General features: G+C 41.4%; 1 protein-coding gene across 3 annotated transcripts; it reads right to left on the reverse strand.

Annotated features, from left to right (window-relative positions):
• Nucleotides 1–15: 15 nt before the first annotated feature.
• GPR68 (G protein-coupled receptor 68) lies at nucleotides 16–19,920 on the reverse strand. Of its 3 annotated transcripts, none has more exons than XM_052694051.1 (4): nucleotides 19,776–19,920; nucleotides 18,895–19,033; nucleotides 6,518–6,654; nucleotides 16–4,769 (listed from the first exon to the last, which is right to left on the reverse strand). In XM_052694051.1, exon 4 carries the CDS (start codon nucleotides 4,651–4,653, stop codon nucleotides 3,553–3,555), a length of 1,101 nt encoding a protein of 366 aa, XP_052550011.1. In that variant the 5' UTR covers nucleotides 4,654–4,769; nucleotides 6,518–6,654; nucleotides 18,895–19,033; nucleotides 19,776–19,920; the 3' UTR covers nucleotides 16–3,552. The 3 variants fall into 3 exon arrangements, with proteins under 3 accessions (XP_052550011.1, XP_052550012.1, XP_052550013.1); XM_052694052.1 differs by having other exon boundaries at nucleotides 16–4,792; XM_052694053.1 differs by lacking the exon at nucleotides 19,776–19,920 and having other exon boundaries at nucleotides 4,654–4,792; nucleotides 18,895–19,250.

The raw sequence follows: 19,920 nt of genomic DNA on the forward strand, positions 1-19,920 counted from the left end.
CTATGGTGGGGAGAACAGCTGCAGTGGAGTGTTCAAAACTAAACAAAAACCTGCAAGTGTTACAGCAGTAAAAATTGTTAAATACAGGTCTTTTGTACACTTCTTCCTATAGCCCCTCTAACACCATCTTCTCATGCTGGTGGGTCGGTAGTGGAGATGTGATGAGGTGAGGGCTTTAATGAGAGTAAGGGAAACCTTGCAGACTTTCTGTGTAAGGGGAAGGCTGTACTGATGGCCCCCTTTATGCTACAAGTTTATGTAAATTTTGTCCCTTTCTTCATAATACAGAAATACTGCAGATGTTTTACTCTTAACATCAGGATACCATAAAGGAGTTAAATACATAGTGATAAAATATTTATGCTTAGACATTAAAATACAATCAGAAATTAAAGAACTTTGGCACTCAGTTTAAAACAGAATTGTGTAAATGAGCATTTAGATCAATTCCAGTTATAAGAATACTGCTATCAACAAGGCTGTTTGAAGAACAACTAACCTGCATCTAAAAGGCCTACAAACACTGAAGCAGCACATGACAAACAGTTGTGCCTTATGCTTGGCTTACGTCATTTAAAGTTGTGCTGTTACTTCAACTCTAGGTAGGTGCCTCTGCTGAAGACCTAACAGATGTCAGCCCCCCCAGCAGACAGCACAGGCTGTGCTTTACACTGCACACTCAGATACTGATGCTTTACCTGTCATAAAAAGATGATAGTGATACAAAATGAGAGTATTGAGCTATTGTGCTTCCGCAGGATCAGGATGGTGGTTCTGTTTAGCCACTGCTATTTCCAAAGGACAGGAGTACTTCAGCAGGTAGCAACATCCTCTATCTATTTTCATGTTCCTCCTCTTATGTAAGACAAGCACATAACTCTTTGAGAATAAGAAAAATCAGTTTGTACCACAAACACCAGCATTCATTTTCTGAGCTCCCCGAAGATACACAGCCCTTCAAGGCTTACAGCTGTTGAACATGTACGAGAGAAACCTTAATGCCAGAATGCTGAAACACATTCAGACTTGCTCCCAGTGGTTATTTTATGACACATCACATTACATTAACTTTGTCCAAGGAACTTGATTTAATGAGCTTTCACTCTTTTCTTTCTAAAATTTAAGCTTTAACAGATCTTGCTAAGAAATAGACAATTGCGTGTGTTTTTGAAATCCCTTTTTCTCCGTCATCCCAAGCCCCACATTCAATCCAATGGTAGTGTGCAGCATTATCTCTAGCAAACCTTGCTCTCATCCTGAATAGAATAATAATAGAATAAAATAGAAAGGCTCTGAGGGTTATGTTCCTCCTGTGGTGGTTACAGATCCACAGCCTAAGCTGAGCTGTTACAACGTAGAAAGAATTAGAAAGTAGAATCAGTACTGACATCATGACCAGGGAAAACAAACCCAAACCAACCTCTTGGCCTGGTCAGCAGGTTAGATGCTACAACTGCAGCAGAACGCTGGGCCGTCACACAAGTTTTCATCTGATTTTAAACCACAGCAGCTGACCAGAAGTGAACCACAACAAAGTACCGACTCAAGCAAGCCTTAATCTGTTCAATGTAATAACTGCATGTAACAGGGCACACTCTGCATTCCAGCTAGTTTAAACAACACGGACAGCCATAAAGAAGTAAAGCACAAACAAACAGCAAAATAAATATTTTATCTTAGAACAAATCATGTGTGTGCCTTGCAGCATGTCAGGTCATGGGAGTCTGAGTGTTGGAGCTCCTCTTAGCAACACACAAGCACAGACTGCAGCAGCCAGGAGCCCCTGCTTCCAACCAGCTGGCACAGACAGCAGGGACTAGAGGAAACATTCACAGAAAGCAAAGCTAAACAGCACTAAATAGTAAGAAGAAAAGTGCATGTAATAAGGTAATTAATCCAGTATGGAGAGTGGTCTAAGTATAAAGAAATGTAAAAGAATTAAACAAACCAAATATGAATATAAGCAAACCTAATCCCCTCCTGGAGTAGGGGCATGAATCCCTTCTGCAACAGCAGGGAGGAGAGGAGCTATAGTCTCATAAATACAATCTGTGAACAAATACAGGAAGGGAATAATAAAAACATTATTTATTAAACATGTCTCCTAATTACTTTTAATATTGCACTTCCAGTAGTTTGTGTAGTCTGTGGTTTCCAGAAAATTCTTAGAACATATTACCTTTTAAAAACCAATAACAAAACCATGCACAGCAACATACCTGAGAAAACCCAATGTAGAATGCCTGTCTAGGCCTTCCTCAAAAAATAATTTTGAAATTAAATATATGTATACCTATATATGTGCACACACACTCTCAACTCCAGGCTGCAGAAACAGAGAGGTGCTCAAAGAAAAGCTTGAAACCAGAGGAGAAGTGAAAGGATAAGGCAATATTCGTGGTGTAACAGCTGCAGATACCAGAAAGCACAGTGAGGTCACAAAGAAGAAACAAGACTCATATTCTTTAATAATGAATATAAAAAAAACCAAAACAATAAAAAATAGAGGAGTTGATTCTAGAAACAACTAATACAGAGCACAACAACCTCATCTGTAACTACCATTATCTCCAGTTATTCCTGTATCTCGTTTCCATCTAACCCAAAAAGCCACAGAGATCACTCATACATCACATTTCTGATATCACATTTACTCAATAATGAGCACACCTTAGCTGTCGTATTGACTGGTGAAAACAGTTTAAGCAGAATCTACTTAAGAGTTCCATTGACAAACATCTTGTTTTTTAATTGCCAGCAAGTTCTGTGCTGCACAACACACACAAATTTGTAAGAATGCAATCAAAATCTTAGCAAGGTCTGATAGAATTTAGGTGCAACTAAATTCACCTTTAAACACAGTGACTCAAAGGAATGCATGAGATAAAAGTGCCTCTTGTACTATGAACCTCCTGTTCTTTTCCAAATCAACAGCTTGAATTATTTATCCTCATCTGAGCTGAGAGATCCCATACCTCTGAAAGTCAATAGAAGCCTTATGAGGAGATTCAGCAGTCAATGCACAAATCAAAGTTCTCATCTGATTCTGAGTTTCTGTGCCTGTTGTCCCAGAAGATTCTACATAACTTCATCAGCTGTTTTAGCAGGTTGGCTCCTGCAATGGCTCTGCTCACTTTGAAACTTGCTGGAGGAGTTATTTCAGAGAGTTACAGTAATCTGCAGAAGTGCGTATTTTTCCTTTTAAAATTAATTTGGATGACATTTAATTTGTTCTGCCTCCAACCTGTTGAACACCTTCTGGAGATCTTTTTCACCAGCTGCTACAGAGGCAAATAGCAAGGAAAGGCAATTTCAACAGAACCACATCATGAGTGTGGTTTTTCAGCCATGCCAGTTGACAGGTTTGAGTGGTATCAAAAAGACAGCAGATGTGATTTTGCCTAAGATCCACGCACCTCCAGAAACTACCTCACTGTACTGCTCTGCTAAAAGACCTTCGGAATGTAAAACAGTTGTAAAACACAGATAAATCCAGTGGATACACACAGTTATATAAGGAAGATTTTACACGAGTGCCCTTTTTGATGAATGCTATAGATGGCCTGCCCTCGTTGAAGAAGAGTCCTTTGTTCCAGAATCACCCTGTGATTCTTGTAATAACCTTGGCTGATGCTCATGCTGTGGCCTGTTGGGAGTTTCTGGAGCATTCAGCTGATAGGATTCCTTTGTCTCAGTCCTCAGACATCCTAAATGCCTTAAGCAAGAGTCTCGCATCTTGACAAAGTTCAGGTAAGTGCTTTCGCTGGAAAAACAGTACAGTACTGGGTCGGCGATGCAGTTAAATGTAGTCAGCAGGAGAGAAGTATGGTAAATGTTAAATATTTTGCCAGCAAATGAGCAGTTGCTCTCAAACACACTGCGAACTACAAGTAAGATGTGGTATGGTCCAAAGCAAACTAAAAAAATGAAGACAGTGCTCGAAACCAAACGTTTAATTTGGAGTTTCTTCTTCTTTTGAGTGCCATGACTTCTGTGCACAACTCGTAAAATGCCACAGTAAGAGAAGGCCAGCAGAAAGAAGGGGAAAAGGAAGCCAGCAGAGAAGCGGTAGTAATTGATACTGTGCTCCCATTCTTTGATGGGGTAATGCTCAAAGCACACCACATGGCTCTCGGCATCCATACTGATCTCCCCATGCACAAAGACAAATGAACATGTCACTATTTCTTTGGTCCAAATAATGGCACTCACAATCATAGCAGCCTTCATTGTCCGAAACTGATGAAACCGAAAAGGGTGCACGACTGCCAGATAGCGGTCAATGGAGATGCAGCAGAGGAAGCCCACACTGATATAGATATTCTCATACAAGAGAATGCCACAGATTTTGCACAGCAGTTCATCATATGTCCAATTGTCATGCTGCAAAACGTACTGGATCCAAAAAGGCAAAGAAAATATGTAAAACAGGTCTGCTACTGTCAAATTGCAAAGGTAGATACCCAACTCATTTTTAGCCTTGATCTGTAAGTACCCATAGTACAGTGACAGGCAGTTAGCTGGGAATCCTATGATAAATACAAATATGTACACCACAGGGGATAATGTCTGGTGAATATTATGATCAATAATGCACTTTTCAGTTGCGTTCTCTGTGAAATTCAACATCTTCTGCCTCTCAACATACACCATTAATCAGTGTCCCAAATGAATAGATGTAGAACTTAATTTCATCCAGTTTGAAGAACCACTTTTCATCCACAAAAACCTCAGGCTGAAGAGATGCCTTGCTGCAGGATGTTAATAACCTGGTGGTAAAACGTATGAAAACCTTGAGGAGGAAAATCATTATCAAACGATCATTTTTCAGTGCGATGCCTGTTCTAAATTTTCTTTCAGTATTTAACAGAAGATAAAGCCTGCCTGGGAAATCATGATTCGTGTCAGTAAGCCCTAGGAGTGTGTTCTGTCAAAGAATTCCAAAGCAACTTACAAACATTTGTCACCTTAGCTTTATGAGTATCTAAACGGTGAAGAAATGTAATCTCTGTTTTGCAGATGAGGCAGAAAAGCAGTAATCTGATCTGATCCAAATGGAAAAATTCCTCTGGCAGAGCAGCAGTTCACTCAGACTTCCTTAGAGGATGCAGGGTGAGCAAAACCTTTGCTTTCTTAATTTCCATTTCTGGAATTTCCCTTTAGATACAAAATATCATAGTACATGCAGCTCAACCCATCGGGATGATGAAAGTGGAATTTTTAGCAGCTGCTTTTACAGTTAAGTGTAAACACAGTCCTGAAAGGGAGCTGCCTGTAGGAAAGACACCATAAAATGCTGCCTTAATGTATCCCTGGTATCAGCCCCCTACAGAATATACCATTACTGATTCCTTACTTGCCATAGGCTCTGAAAACCAATCATTATCTGCATGTTTGATCTTTTCATTTCTTCAGCACTGAACAAACACAATTATTTTCACCTGAGGAATCTTTTGTGATCCACACACAGACCCATACAGATCCTTTCCATATTATACCATTACTGTAAAAGGCATTTTTAAAACCCACCTGCTGACAACAGGTTAGCACTCGGTTTGGTCAGGTTAAGTGTTTGGCCTTCAGCCTGTCCGCTGTTATTAAACCCCAGACTAAATGAAGTCTCATTTTCACCCTTCTATCAGCTCGCGTGGTATGTTCAGTCACTTTGGCACAAGTGCTCAAGACTGTGCCCCCCTGCTCTGCTCTGTGAGGGGCATGTGTGTTTTGTGTGATGACACAAACCAGTGGGATTCATTCTTTTAACCACTGCCAGAAAATACCCAGCTGCCGAGTACACTTGGGTGAGGTTAGCAACTTGTGTACTCTTTACAGAACTTCAGTTAATTGAAACAGATTGAAAAGCAGACTGCATTGTCAGGAACAGAGAAAAGTCCTTGCTGTTTGTTTCCCATTTACAATACATATCTGCATTTTTTGTAATCATCATCTGTCCTCTGTGAGAGCAAACCATTTTTTCCAAGGCAATCCTTATGGAAACATGACCATGGTACGGTAAAATTACTGTGATTGGCGGCATTTGAGAATGTTACTGTAGAATAAATTCTTCTGTGAGTGATGTAATTTTGGTTTTGTTTGATTGTGTATTAGGTTTTGTTTTTTAAAATAATGGTGGGCTTCAGTCTCATAGAAATTGAAAAGAAAATCACTTCCTTAAGGCTGAAAAGATTGACCAAACCTGAAAAGATGTACAGTATTCAGCCTCAGTCAGTGTACCACAGTCCCAGTGAAATAACAGCAAACTTAAGGACAGAAGTATATACTTAATCATTAAAACTCTCCTTTGTTCTTCTCTTTTTCCCCTTTTTCTTGCTAACAAAAAGAATATCAGCCCTGGATTCCTTGAGTCTCAGGTAGCTTCAACGACAGCATGAAGGCCAGGTTAAGTTCCTCTCCCTCAAACTTCTAACTTCATTCTTTGTCGCTATCTGCCTTAGCCTAGCACAGTGCGAGCTCTGCTCCCCTTGTTCTCACACAGCTGCCTCAGGGATGCACCTACCTCAGAATCACCCCCTCCTCCACAGATGGCACAAGTGTTACCGCAGCTCTACCAGGCACAGCAGCAGAGAGGCGAGCCAGCCACAGGTCGTCCTGGCTTAGCTTGAAGTTTGCTCCAAGAGATGGCCATAACCCTCCCTGCAGAATAACAATGATAATGTGACCATTATCACACACATGCGGCAGAAAGCAATGAAGTTACGTGCAGATTTTCCAAAGCACTGCTACTCAGGGAGCATCCTCTCTTCTCTGACACCATCCCATGCACTGTGCTTGTCTTAATGGCTGCATGACTGCTGTGTGGTTTCTCCACCTACAAGAGGTCTGGCTTCATGCCTGCAAGCACAATGCACAGAACTCGGAACAGATTTGACAGCCTTACTTTCCCCCTCACCTGTTCCAATCCAGGGCTCCAGGACAAGTGCAGTTGTATTTGAGACTGTATTTGATACAATTTCTGTACGATAATTTGGTGACTTTGACATGTAAGAGTTTGTATGAGCAGAACAAAGGACATACATATGCACAGTGAAAAGTGCCTAAATGTCTGCGGCTCCCTCATCTAATCTAACAACTAGAAGCATCCAGTCACTGTTCATCTCCTGCTTATAAGACCAACTTACAATAACTTGAAAGCTGCCAATAATTTTCAAAAGGCAGAACTGTCCTTATACATTCATATTTCTTGAGCTCAGTTCTGTTCTGTATTATCCTGTAGGCCAATATGGGCCACAGGATGAGAAAAAGCAGATGTACTCTACAGTTGCCCTGTTGTTTGTTGTTGTTTCTTTTTTTTGAAAATGCTTCTTTTTCTGTAAGAACTCAAAATGTTTTTACTAAATTATGTCACGAAGAATGTGATTGTAAAATTCATATCTGTTCAGCTTAGAAGTCTTGCCAGAATTGCAGAAAGTAAAAAACAGAAAAAGCCTCACTGATACGATATTGTCCTAATATAATACACACTTCTGATTACAGTGATGTTTCCTGCTCCTGGAGGAAGTGCTGCAGTGTGCTGTTTCAGAGCCAGGAAGAGAAAGCTGCCCGTTACGTAAACAGAAGTCCAGATTCTTGTTTGCACAATAGCTGTTTTATGCTGCTTTGTGGAAGAAGAGAGCTTAGAAAATTCCTCCCTTGTTTCAGCCTCCACAGCATGCAGGCTCTGGGACACTGCTGTGCCTTCTGACCAGTGACCAAATGGGAAACAGAGTTTTCCTTTCCCCATTTTTTTCCCTTACTCCAAGTATGTTAACACAGCTCTGCACTGGCCAAGGAAAGGAACTGCAAGTTTTGTCAAGGCTGATACCAAAACACTGCGATTATGACAGTCATCACATGGTTCAGAAGAGTGATCTTTAAAGACCACTCTGTTACTAAGAATATAATACACAATACCTTACAAGCTCCCTAAATGATGGGAAACTCAAGGAAAGGTGATGCCAAGTAGGAAAGAGGAGACAAATAGCTCCTGCATTATTTACTAAGCTAGCTTGGGTAGTAGGAGGAGAAAAATAAAATAGTTGCTCTAAGAAAAACATCTGGGGTGCAGATAATCACTGAGCTGAGAGCAGCTATGGCTGGGAACGCACAGGCATTCCATTTAGACAACTTCAATATGGAAATAGTGCAGCTGTGTGGTGTTCTGTTTTTAAGAGCTTAGTTTATATAACACATTCAGTATCACAAGTTTACAGACATTTCCAGGCAAGATATCTCTCTCCTATGCCCACCTTTTTTCAATGTTACCTATCTAAGCCCAACTCTTGGAAAGAAACATCTAGATGTGCTCCAAACATTTCTCTTGTTTCTGGGTAAAGAATTAAGCTAACAATCTCAGGGCTTCAACAGCTTAACTTTTTCTCAGTCAAAGTAAGCCAACTTTCATTACTCACTGGACAATTCAAAAGTAAGTTCTTTTTTTTTCCCCCCAAGTCCTTTTGTATCCTGTTGACAAAGCCACAATTCCCACCCCACATCATGAGCTCATAGAACAGCTCACATTTGGCAATAGTCAAGGATTGAGCCAAGGCCCACCGGCACCAACAGCTTGTTCTGCTCTGACTGAGCAATACTGTGGAGCCTGCGTGTTTTTTCTCAGTTCCAGTGAACATTGCTACAGTTTTCTCCTAAGAAACCTGATACAATTAGACCTAAACATTATAGTGGTGACAAATGGGACTATACATCAAAGGATTTCTTTGTACGTTTGTAATAGATGAGCACACAGCTTGTCTCATCTACAAAAGCACCTGTCACCATGAATGGGGAGGATAAAATGTGATTTGGTTCAGATCATTACCTGGATAAACATTAGCCTTTAGACTCCCACATCAAATGGGCAGAAATCGGCTGGCCCACACCTGAGGGTTTGAGGCATGAGGTGGAGTGAGTGTAAGACCTGCAGTAGCAAAGCTGCTGTAGAGCAGGAAAATGGCAAAGCTTACTAAATGTTCCTTCCACAGAACATAATCATGCTTTTTGGGCTATTTTAAGAGAAGTTTTCTGCCCCTTCCCACATCTTCCACATACAAGGAAGAGCTCATGTTGTGATGAGGTGATGATCTAGTAGAGAAAGGGGAAAGAAGGATCAACCATTCCTTCGTATCTCCTTTCTTTCTGAAGTCTATCACTGTATCTCACTACTTGAGATAGCTAATACACTTAGAGAAAATCCCCCTAAAATTGTAGAACAAAGTGGAAATTAGGGGCATGACTAAGGATGACTGTAAGGAAGTGGCACAACAATGCTTGGATTAAACCAAAGGATTATGTAAAAGGGTCACAAGTGGAAAGAGCCATGAAAGGCAATAAAGGATGTTTCTGTTCTGTACTGGATAGAAAATCCAGTTCATACTGGGATATTCAAATTCATTCTTCTACAAAAAAAAAAAAAAAAGGGAAAAGAAATCCAAGCACGAGGCAGAAGCAGAAATTATAGATCTAAACACAACTGAAATATTTGCTGTTATTTCTTATTTCAATCTTCAGAAGCAGAATTGTGACAAGAGCTTCTGGCCCCTAAGAGTATGAAACACTGCAACAGAAAGCACACAGAAATTTTGTCAAACATTTATGGGAAGAGCAGTTGGTTGCAAGGAGTTTTGTTTCTGCATTCTGCTGGTTTTGTTGTTTGTAAAGCAATCGGGCAATCTTTGCTATACTTTCAGTCTTTTTTTTTTTCCTGTTTCATTGTTGTTGTTTTGGTGTTTGGTTTTGGTTTGTTTTTTTTTTTGCAATAGAAGTACAAACTCTGGATGTCCCTCTATTTGCAAGAAAGTCATGCCAGGGCATACAGTACATGAAGGGCTGCACCTTTCTGAGCCCATGAAGCCATCTCACATATATTTCCCACAATTTCTCTTCACATTAAATTCCTTTCTAAATTTCACTTAGGTCTTTGCACAACTTATTTGTACTTGTTAACTTGTGAAGGGACAGCCTTTCCAGCAGGAATGTCTTCATACAACAATAACTATTCCTCTAAGCATTTGTTTCGGTGGGAGGAAACCAGAGAGGTATTCTAATAATTACAAATCACTTTACTTTTGTTGCTATTGCATGACTTCATTTATAAGTCTATTGTCAAAAGAGGAAGACAGCAACATTTTTTCAGAACCCACATAAACAAAAGACCAATTAGTCACCAATGTCCAATTCTTCCTAGCACAGACACGCAATTATTCACAGCATTGGGTAAATCACTCAACTTGCTCAAACTTTGATATCTTGAGAATTTGTCTCAATTTCTGTTTATCATCAAACTTCTCCAAAGTCTGAAGTAAGGTAGTTGCATTTCATCTCTAAAAGTTAGGATCTGAACCACAGTGGTGGTGTAATTCAGGGCTTCATGCCTGTGAATGTCAGTAGGAACTGATAATGCAGATTTGAGTGGCAGCTTCATGTCAAAATCCTAGATTTGTAAATCTTTCCTTTTTCTTACTGTGAACTCAATGCTTGATGAAAGCATTAGATTGGACATCAAACGTGTGTGACTTTTTTTAATACAGTATTCCATCACAAAAATGTAAAGTGTTATAGTATGAAGTGGGGTATGCTCAAACATTTGCATTTACTAATGTGTTGCAATGTTTGCTCTTCTTTCCTCTGGTCATTATTTACATCCTCCTCTATCTTTAACTTTGCCACCTCACACATTCTCTTCCTGGAGAACATTTTAATGGCTTCATTAGCTACCTTACAAAGTATCAGGTGTATCATTAAATGTTCTATGAAACAGCTGAAAAATGTAACCTGTGAAGCCTAGTGTGAGCAGTACAGGCGGATTGATGAAGGCAGCTAGAAGCCAACGGAGATAGTCCCTGTATATTAGAAAATGAATTAATTAAAATACTTTAATGACCTCAAAACTTAGTCCTAATGCTCATTTCTCAATAGCAACGGACATGGTGATGTAGTATAATCTTGCCAGATTATGGCTCACAGATCATAAAGCTTAGTAAGAAATATCTAAATCACTATAGACAATAAGCCTATGTGTTCTACATTCAACTTAATTCATAAGTCAAACAAACATTCAATTAAGCAGGGAAGCCACTTAGAAGGAACAGAACGGAGCACGTCTGAATGGTTGTGAGGGAGCCAAAGTATCACCTGCAGGAATTCATGGCAACACAGCATCCCAGAGGCTACTCTGGGAGAGGTCACAGGGATGGACTTGTTGAAACACAACATTCACATTCCTGGAAAACAACAATATTTCAGAAAAAAATTCCCAGAATGCCCGAGCAGATTATCAGCCAAACCTAACCTTTGTTCCTTTGATTAGAACACCGAGTATTCCTCTTAATTGATGTGCAAACTGCTGTATATGAGATATTACATATTATCTCTGAAATGAGAAGTCTTTAACAAAGCAAATGCTACCTTACAGCAGAACACCCGGAAGGATAAAGGGATTACAGTGATCATATATTGAGTAGGAGTCAACAATATATTTTTGTAAAAACATAAGAAAAAAAAGCAAATTATCCTGGGATGTGCCAGCAGCTGTGGGTGCTACCTCTCTATCCTGAGCATCATTGCAAGGCGTTACGGAGCTGCTGGCTGTGGTTGGGGAAATGAAGGGGGATGGTCATTGGTCTAGGATTGCTTAGTCTAAAGAAGACCATAATGAGGGCAAACAGCAGAAACCTTCCAGCATGTTAAAGTCTGTCACAAAGCAGAAAGCACACTCTCTGTGAAAACCTGAATGAAAGACTGGGTTAAACACTGCTAAATCTTTCCACTAACAAAGTTAAGTGGGGCAGCACTGGGACAGATGACGCATGGGATGGAGGTCTTCAAGTTGGAGGTCTCAAAGTTTGGCAAACATCCTGGGGATGGTTGAGCTGATGCCCCTTGAAGGCAAATAAATGTTTGGAGAACTTTCAGACCCTCCATTCCAGTCTCTGTTATTGCTCAGTGACAAGACACAACTCACCCTTGCCCTGAGACACACAGCAGCATGAAAACAAATGGTACAAACCTGACATGAAGTAAAATCATTTCCACATTAAAGCTATACAGAAGTGAAATGTCCTTGATTTCACAAATTCAAAAAATAATTAAACGGTACGAGTTCTGCTGTTGGAACATTTCATTTCATGTTTTTACACCTTTGGAGGCCTGCACGTGTAAAGGACAAATAGTGGTAAGGGAGGCAGAAGGGACAGCAGATTGTCACATATCTGACACTGGTTCATCTTCTTTCTCTAGGTTTGGGGACTTTTTTTAACCAAATATAAGGCCCAAACGACTGGCTGAGCACAAGGAAGTGCTGAAAAGAAACTACATTTTGGAAAATCCCTATTTATGGTAATAAGAAGTTCACACAGTGTGTATTTTTGGTCAAGCAGTCCAACTAAAAACAGGGCGATGAATCACACAACAGGAATTAGTCATGCCACAGTTGCCTCAAGGAGCTGGCTCATAGCTTATAAAAATGACCCCCATCTGCCCCCTCCTTCCTGCTGCTAAAGAGCAGCCAGGTGGGTGACGTGGCCACCAGGCTCTCAGCACTGAGCTGGCTCCTGCTCCAGGACAGCTCCCTGGAGCTCCTGTATGGCTCACTCAAATCCACGAGCGGGAGTGGAAGAGTGCTCCTCATCACACCACTTTGTGCAGAAACCTTTTCTCTGTTCCTCAGAGAACAACTTCCAACCTTCCTTTTGCCCCAGCCAGCAGCCAGCTCAGCCTCTCTCTCTCCTACACAGCACAGAGGCCAAACTGCCAACCTGCCTCTGCTTTAGAAGAAGGTGGCAAACAAGTTATGAGCAACTGCAGGCAGTAGGGCGGCCAATGGCCCTGAAACTGTCTGATGATCCTTGCTTAAGTGAGGGGGCAAGAGAAGCCAACACTGAGTAAGTCTTAAGGATTAGGAGACACACAAGTCACAAACAACATGTAGAAGTATCAATAAGGAATGAGAACTGAAACAACCATAGCGTAGGCTTGGGACCGAGAAGTAGGAACTTCTTTCTCCTGAAGTAAATGGGTTCTGATTCATTTTACCTTCTACAGCCTTGGAGAAAATCCCCTAACTCTTCTGACTCATTTTCCCAGACTGCATCCCCATCCCCTCTGAGGCTACAGTCTCTCTGACACCAGGGTTGATGTGTCAGCAGCTTGTTCTCTGTACACATGTGCTGTCAAAGAAAGGGAGAGGGTGTCAGCAACGTGCAAGTAGTCCCACTATCGAACCTCCTCAGCATCACGCACTGGCTACAAGGGAAAATTTGCTCAAAAACTAAGTTAAAGACCAGATTCCCTTTCTGCTGACATCTTTTATAATGCCACTGCCTCCAGACAGAAGAAGGTATAATTAAACCTAAATATCAAACAGAACTATCTCATTAACAGAAAGAAATTTGGAAAGCTAATCCCATTTTCAGCAACCAAACATTCATCTGTGCAATTGTTCTCCTCCTTCACTTTTCACTCGGGCAGCACTGATTTGCCAGCACTGCTGACAAGCAGTGACTTGGACCAGCGATGATCAATGTTTGACTAATAATGTTTGGCAAAGAGCAAAGGCTGTCTGAGAGAAAAATGTGACTTGCCAGGTCTGACTGAAAGGTGGTTGGAGCCTTGCTGCGTCTAAAGAGATTGAACAGATCTCCTGTCAACGTTTTCATTGTTCCACACATCAGCAAATAATGATACATTCAATAAAGTCATCTCTCTTTTAAATTCTATTTTCTGCATTTATGATTCAGTACATGATTCATTTTGTACAGCAAAAGTTTTAAGACAAGGGAAAGTGGGAAGCCATTTGCAGTATTTGAAAATTTTTCCCTCCCTTCCCTCATTTTTCTTTAACTTCATTCTCATTCTTCTGTTTGGATTTATTTTAATCAGAGACAAAATTCGTCACAGGATATGAGCCCATTCAATTCAAGTACCTAACATGGCATGCACTGTTGCTAGGAACTGGAATAATTCCTCTATGGCTTTGCACTGTGCTTGTGTTTCTGGCTTACACTGGTTCCATTGTGTTTTGGATGTTTCTGTTCTCAGTCCAGCTGTAACCTAGCACACCATCCACCCTTCCCTGCACCGCTCCTTAGCCATGCTCCTTTCCTTCCGACAGTTCTATATTTCTTGCTTGGATCTTACTTGGTTTGGGGGTTGGGGTAAGATGGTGGCACACCTACATCTGTGTGTGTCTTTCAATAGTCCCCACACAGCCTGGAGAGATGTAACTCTTCTAGCTACCCTTTTGCACTGCCTTTAACTAAACTTCCCTCTTTTTTTTTTTTTTTTTTTTTCCATCTTCTTGGAAATCAGCCTAGTTTCCAGATGATCCAAGTCAATATCCTCACATAAGATTTGTTCTGCAATGTTAATTCTCACACTTCTGATGATTTTGTAGAAGCGGTGTCCCTTGGAGAAGATTTCTTGCTGTTCTCCTCCCCTCATTGCTCTCACTCCCCAGATGACCACTGAAAACTTCAGCTTTTTTTTTTTTTCCTCTTTTTTTAATTTGAAGATACAGAGCTCCAGTACCCCAGTCCCCAATGGATGTATTATTCTAAACAAAGCGCTGGCATCTGTATCTGCAGACTTCCTTATGTTTTAATTTCCTGAATTTTCATTTCCTCAATTCCCTTAATTTTCATGTAAAAAACTCTTTTTAGTACTCGCATGATTTTAAGCACTTGTTCCTTTCTTTCATTAAGATGTAAACAAAGCCTGGGCTTCTATTCAATTCCATTACTCCTGAGAATCCCTACTTTGTCATGTGCATAAACCCTTCCTCCCTCCTCTATTTTCTGTCATACCTTGACACTGCCCCTCCATACCCCATGTGGACTTGCACAGAGTGCAAGAAGCCTTCCCCAGAACTGTTGCTGAATCCCTGTGCAACAGCACCCTGCCTAATGGCTTAAATGTTTCCAGCCACTCTCCATCACCACTGGATGACAGTAGGACCCACATGATCTATGGCCACCTGTCCCCCACCCCATGTCAGAGCCATCAACTTTGCCACCTCTCTCCTGGAAGGCAAATCACAGCATCCTCCCTGAAGTCACCAACTCAACCATCCATGTACTTGAAATCTGACTCTTATCTTCTCTTAAGGAAAATGGTGAGAAACAACATGTCCACAGTAATGGTGGGTAATCTGGGTAAAAGATCTTCATTAAAAAATAATTGAGAAAATAGTTAAGGACCCATAGCCTTATAGAAACTGAAAAATTCTATAGCATCAGAGAAGCAACCTACAGTAAAAGTAACAACCTTGCTTTAAAACATTCTCACTTTCCAACATTCATCTAACCAGGGAAAGGGGAGAGAATCAAGTGTTGTAACAAGGGAATTCTGATGTGTTACTGGGTAGGAGAAGGAAAGCTGCTCCAGAAGAAGAGCGATTCCAGAGCTGCTCAGAAACCCAGGACCTGCTGTGGTATGGAGCTGTGGAACCCTGAAACTCAGACATAACTTCAAATTCCAAATAGTAATGTTATGCCATAATAGACTAAGGCATCTTAGTTTAAGCTTTCTACTCTACCAAACAATTCCTATGTTGAAAGCTACATCCAATCACTTTTTAAATGTAGGGTGTAAAACAGACACATCCTCAAACAAGGAATGTGCAGAGGCACTACAAAATTATAATCTGTCAGACTGAAAATTCACCCTGTCCCCTTCACAGATGAAAGACAAAATACTGCATTTTATTCAAGTATCATTAAAGCAACTTAAGTTTGTTAGTTTGATTGCATTTGCTTTTGCAACTCATTCAATTCTTGATTTTCCCCTCCTCTGTTAGCCATCTAAACCTCCTCCAAAGCTTTTACATCTTTACTGTCAGTCAGTAAAAAATGATGTGAGAGAAAGGAAAAAGGAAAATTTTATCCTATGAAAGCTCATAGGATAAAGCAGCAATGCTAATGATAAACTGAGTGTTTGAACTCATCCTGCTACAGTTCTCAAGGAGAGAATGTTAGGAGGATCTCTTGTGGAGCTCCAGGAGCAGCAGCAGTGCCTTCTCCATTACCTGCAGACCATAACTCTCATTTGCCTCTGGCAGTGACAGATCTGTGCTTACCTAACCCCAGGATCCAGTGCTACAGCAACACAGCTGGAAAGGAATTCATCACCTTGCAAACAATTTCTGGCAGGAGGCTCCATAGGGAGGAATAGAATCCTCTATACTTTCAGGTGAGCGCATCGCTCCACCTTTCTTGAACAGCACTCGGAGCCTCCTATTTGGTCTTTTTTCTTTTTGGACACACCAGCTAAAGTTTCAGGTGAAGTGACAAACCAGTCCTGCCTTTGCTGCCCAGTGGATTAACAGGGTTCATGCACAGCTCCTAGTGAGGAGGGAAATGCACTGGATGCATCCCTCAGAGGACAAACTGCAACACTGTCCTTAGCTGCTGCCAATTACTGAAACCTTTACTGAAAACCATTGGCCAGTTTCTTCTAAACATTAGAAGTGCTCTGTGTCTTTTCAAACCCAAGTGTCATCAGCTGTTGGGGACAGCAGCTCTGCAAATGCTTCAGCTGGCAGAGAAATTCATAACAAATGCTACAAGCCACTCAAAATAATACTTACAGGAAAAACAAATCTCTTAGAGGAAGCATTCTGCTAATTGTAAGGTAATCATCCTCACAAGACTGCACATCTGCACTTCTATTTCCACAGTTCTTCACTTAAAAATAATTAGTAAAGTTGTACGAATGTCCCCTGAGTCCCAAGTAACATTCCAGTCATCACACTGATAAGAGCAGTAGGCAGCAATAGAGCCCCAGCAAAATGCAAACATGTCCTGGTGTTAGATCTGGCATAAGTGGCAAGGAAAAAAATTTTCTTCTCCACGAGCCATTCATACAGATGTCCAGGAAGCAGCATCATCTGGTTAGCTGAGTGACAGCGCTCGCAGCGCTGCTTAGGAGAGCAAAAGTGACACTGCTGCCTACATCTGTGCACACTTCATCCCATGTGACTCTGCACCAGCACTGCTAAGAAGCTCACAGCCTTCTTGGCCACCAGCAAGTTTGCTAGTTTCTCACTAGCAGGCTCACAGGATGGGATGGCAGCTAGTATGATGACAGCTCCATACAACTGGCTCAGCTGGGGTGCATTTATCCCACTGGTCTCTGCTTTCTCCCCATTTCCCTTCTCTCTTCTGTCGCTGTCTGGGACTCCTTACAGCCCCCAGATCCCAGAAGGAATGCAGTCACTTTTTCTTCACCAGCCACAAAGTGAATTAAATAAGGCCTATTGCAAATGCCAAGTAAGATGAGTTCTTTTTACTGGCAGACTGGAGTCATCACAGCTTTCTTCATTTAAAACTGTGATATTCAAATTCCAATGCTGCGACGCAGACATCATCACCTCCCCGCAGTGCCCACTATCACAGAACAAAACATTGGTCTGATTCGATAAAGCCAACACTTTCTCACAGTGTACTACCCCGAGGCTCCTAAAGCTTTGGGGATTTACCTTCTATTTTACTGTCTAAATGACAGCTTCATGCGCCAAAAAAGATCAGCTGGGGAGAGCTACCTTCTGTCTCTTCCTTCACTTAACAGAAAGAGCTTACAGTTGCGTGCAAAGAAGAAGAGAACAGCAAAATACTGGTAACAACATGGGGAGATGAGAAGGGGAGGGCTCAGGACAGTACATGTTTTGTCTTCTCAGAAAAGGAGGACAGGAGCATGCTACAGTGCAGGGGGCTGACTGACTGCTTAGTGGCTTCTTGACTACCAAATGTAAAAGAAGAAGTGGTCAGATGTCATACTCTGCTGGAGCCAATGTGAATACAGGATGTCAGCATGGAAAAATTCACAGTAGGGGCTGAATAACTGACTGCTCAGAATGCCCTGTAATGCTCACACTGACAGTGTCACGTCTTATGAACCTGGGTGTAGCCATTTTTCCTCATCTCACTGTTAAATTTCCTGAAAGTTTTAGTAATACCTGCATGTGTTCTGAGCAGAAAAGCACAGTACGAGGCTGAATATCTTTCTAAACTCTTTATTTCTCAACTCCCCACCTCCACCTCCTGCAAATTTGGAAGCAGATCTCTCAGTAATTTCAGTGATTTGCTTTCCTTCTTGCTATTCAGAGACTGTCAAGAATCAGAAAAACAGACAGCTATCAGAGGCAACCTACAATAAGGAACGTCTTTAATCCTACTTAAAAACAAAAATCTATCAGAAATTGGTCTGCTGGGTTTGATTCCATCTCTCTAAAACTTCACATTCCAAGTTTCCCAAGCTGGGCTCTGAATGGCAGCAGAAAAAGTGGCTTACTGTTTGGAAAGTGCGTCAGAGGCGTACTTTTGAGATACAAGGACAGATGTACATAACTGTACACAGAACACCTACACCGCAAGGTATGTAGTTTAGCAGTTTCCTGCAGCTAGACGCAACTTCTAGTCTGGATCCTCAGGGGAAATAAATTACTTAAATTCCTAATTACTCACTTAAAGCAGTTTGTATCTAGACATCTGACACATACTTACTAACTGATTTGAAAACGACCAGCGGAGTTTATCTACCCTCTATTCCTCTGGAAATATATACAGGATACAGATTCTTAGTTTATCTTAACTATTCCTCTTCATCAATATAACATCAATACAAGCTCTCCTTGCACTTGTCTGAAAGTCCAAAAAGTTTATCTAGTACAGTTTCTACTCCAAGTTTTCCACCAGTGAGAACCTGACAAGTAAATTTAGTTTGAAGATGTGAATTTTTGGATGTGATACTTTGGTTGAGTCCTTGGACTGCCTCATTGTTTTGCTTCACTTCTAACAACCTAGCCAAAAACCTGTTCTGCCACCATTCCAGGAGTCACAACCCAGTATAACCAATGATGGAAAAGCAATTTGCTTTAAGAATGAATAGGTGAAAAATGAAACTCACCTGTGAGCAGAGATTATGCAAAGATGCTTTTCCTGCAGTGTGAAGAGCACAAACGTTCCTTTCTCCCTTCTCCCAGCTTCTGCTGAGGCTGTTGGAGGCTGTCCTCTTCCCAGCTGGGAGCACAGCTGTTGGTGAAACACTGTCAGGAGGGAGGAGGAGATTATGCTTCATCTCCTCTGCTCTTTATGGTACAACTGTGAAGAAGTCGAATCAGCCCAGCCCAGCCCTCTCCTCCCTCACCCACTCATTCATAAATAAAAGAGATGACAGTGCCAAAGGCAGACACTAAATGCAGAGATGACAACACATGCAGAGTAGCGCTCACACCCCTACCTACTGTCACAGGCACAACACTACCACTGCAGCAGCTGGTGCAAAGCCCAGAGGCTGCCGAACACACACAGATGTTGCCTTGTGCAGACTGTTTACTATCGCAAAGTACACAGAGCATTACAAAGTACACTGAGCCTCAGTGCTGTTATTAATGTTATTTACAGTAAGTTCCTCAAGCTTTTATTCCTTTTATGATGTCCAAATTCAGAGCTGACCTGTGCATGAGAAGCTGCAGATTTGAATGTGCAAGAGCAGGGGCTGGGAGGTGCTTCTCCTTCCTTCCTCACACAGTGAGGAAGACTGAGGCTTAAACAAACTAAAGGCATGTCCGAGGGTGTTCAAGACGATCACAGAACATCCAGGAGCCAACCTGCTGCTAACTCACACTACTGCTCTTGTTCCTGCAGCAGAGAAAGTTGCACCACAGAATGTATATTAACCTGTCCATCATTCAACTTGAAATGCACTATTCTTATAGAAATAGAGATGAATTAAAACACTGAATCTGGAAACAAAAGCTTCAGGTTGGGAACTGACACAGTACTCACCTGGTGCTGTGTGCTGCTGGAGGGAAATCAGTGACTCAGAGCAGTGCCGCTCTGCTCACTATGTGGGGTGACAGCGCCTTGCAGGGAGCCAGGGACTGCAGCTTTGGAAAGAGGAGCCTTGTGCTGAGTCCTCCAAATGTTCTCT

Source organism: Tympanuchus pallidicinctus, unplaced genomic scaffold (genome assembly GCF_026119805.1).
Source record: "Tympanuchus pallidicinctus isolate F22 unplaced genomic scaffold, pur_lepc_1.0 scaffold3, whole genome shotgun sequence".
Classification (NCBI taxonomy): Eukaryota; Metazoa; Chordata; class Aves; order Galliformes; family Phasianidae; genus Tympanuchus; species Tympanuchus pallidicinctus.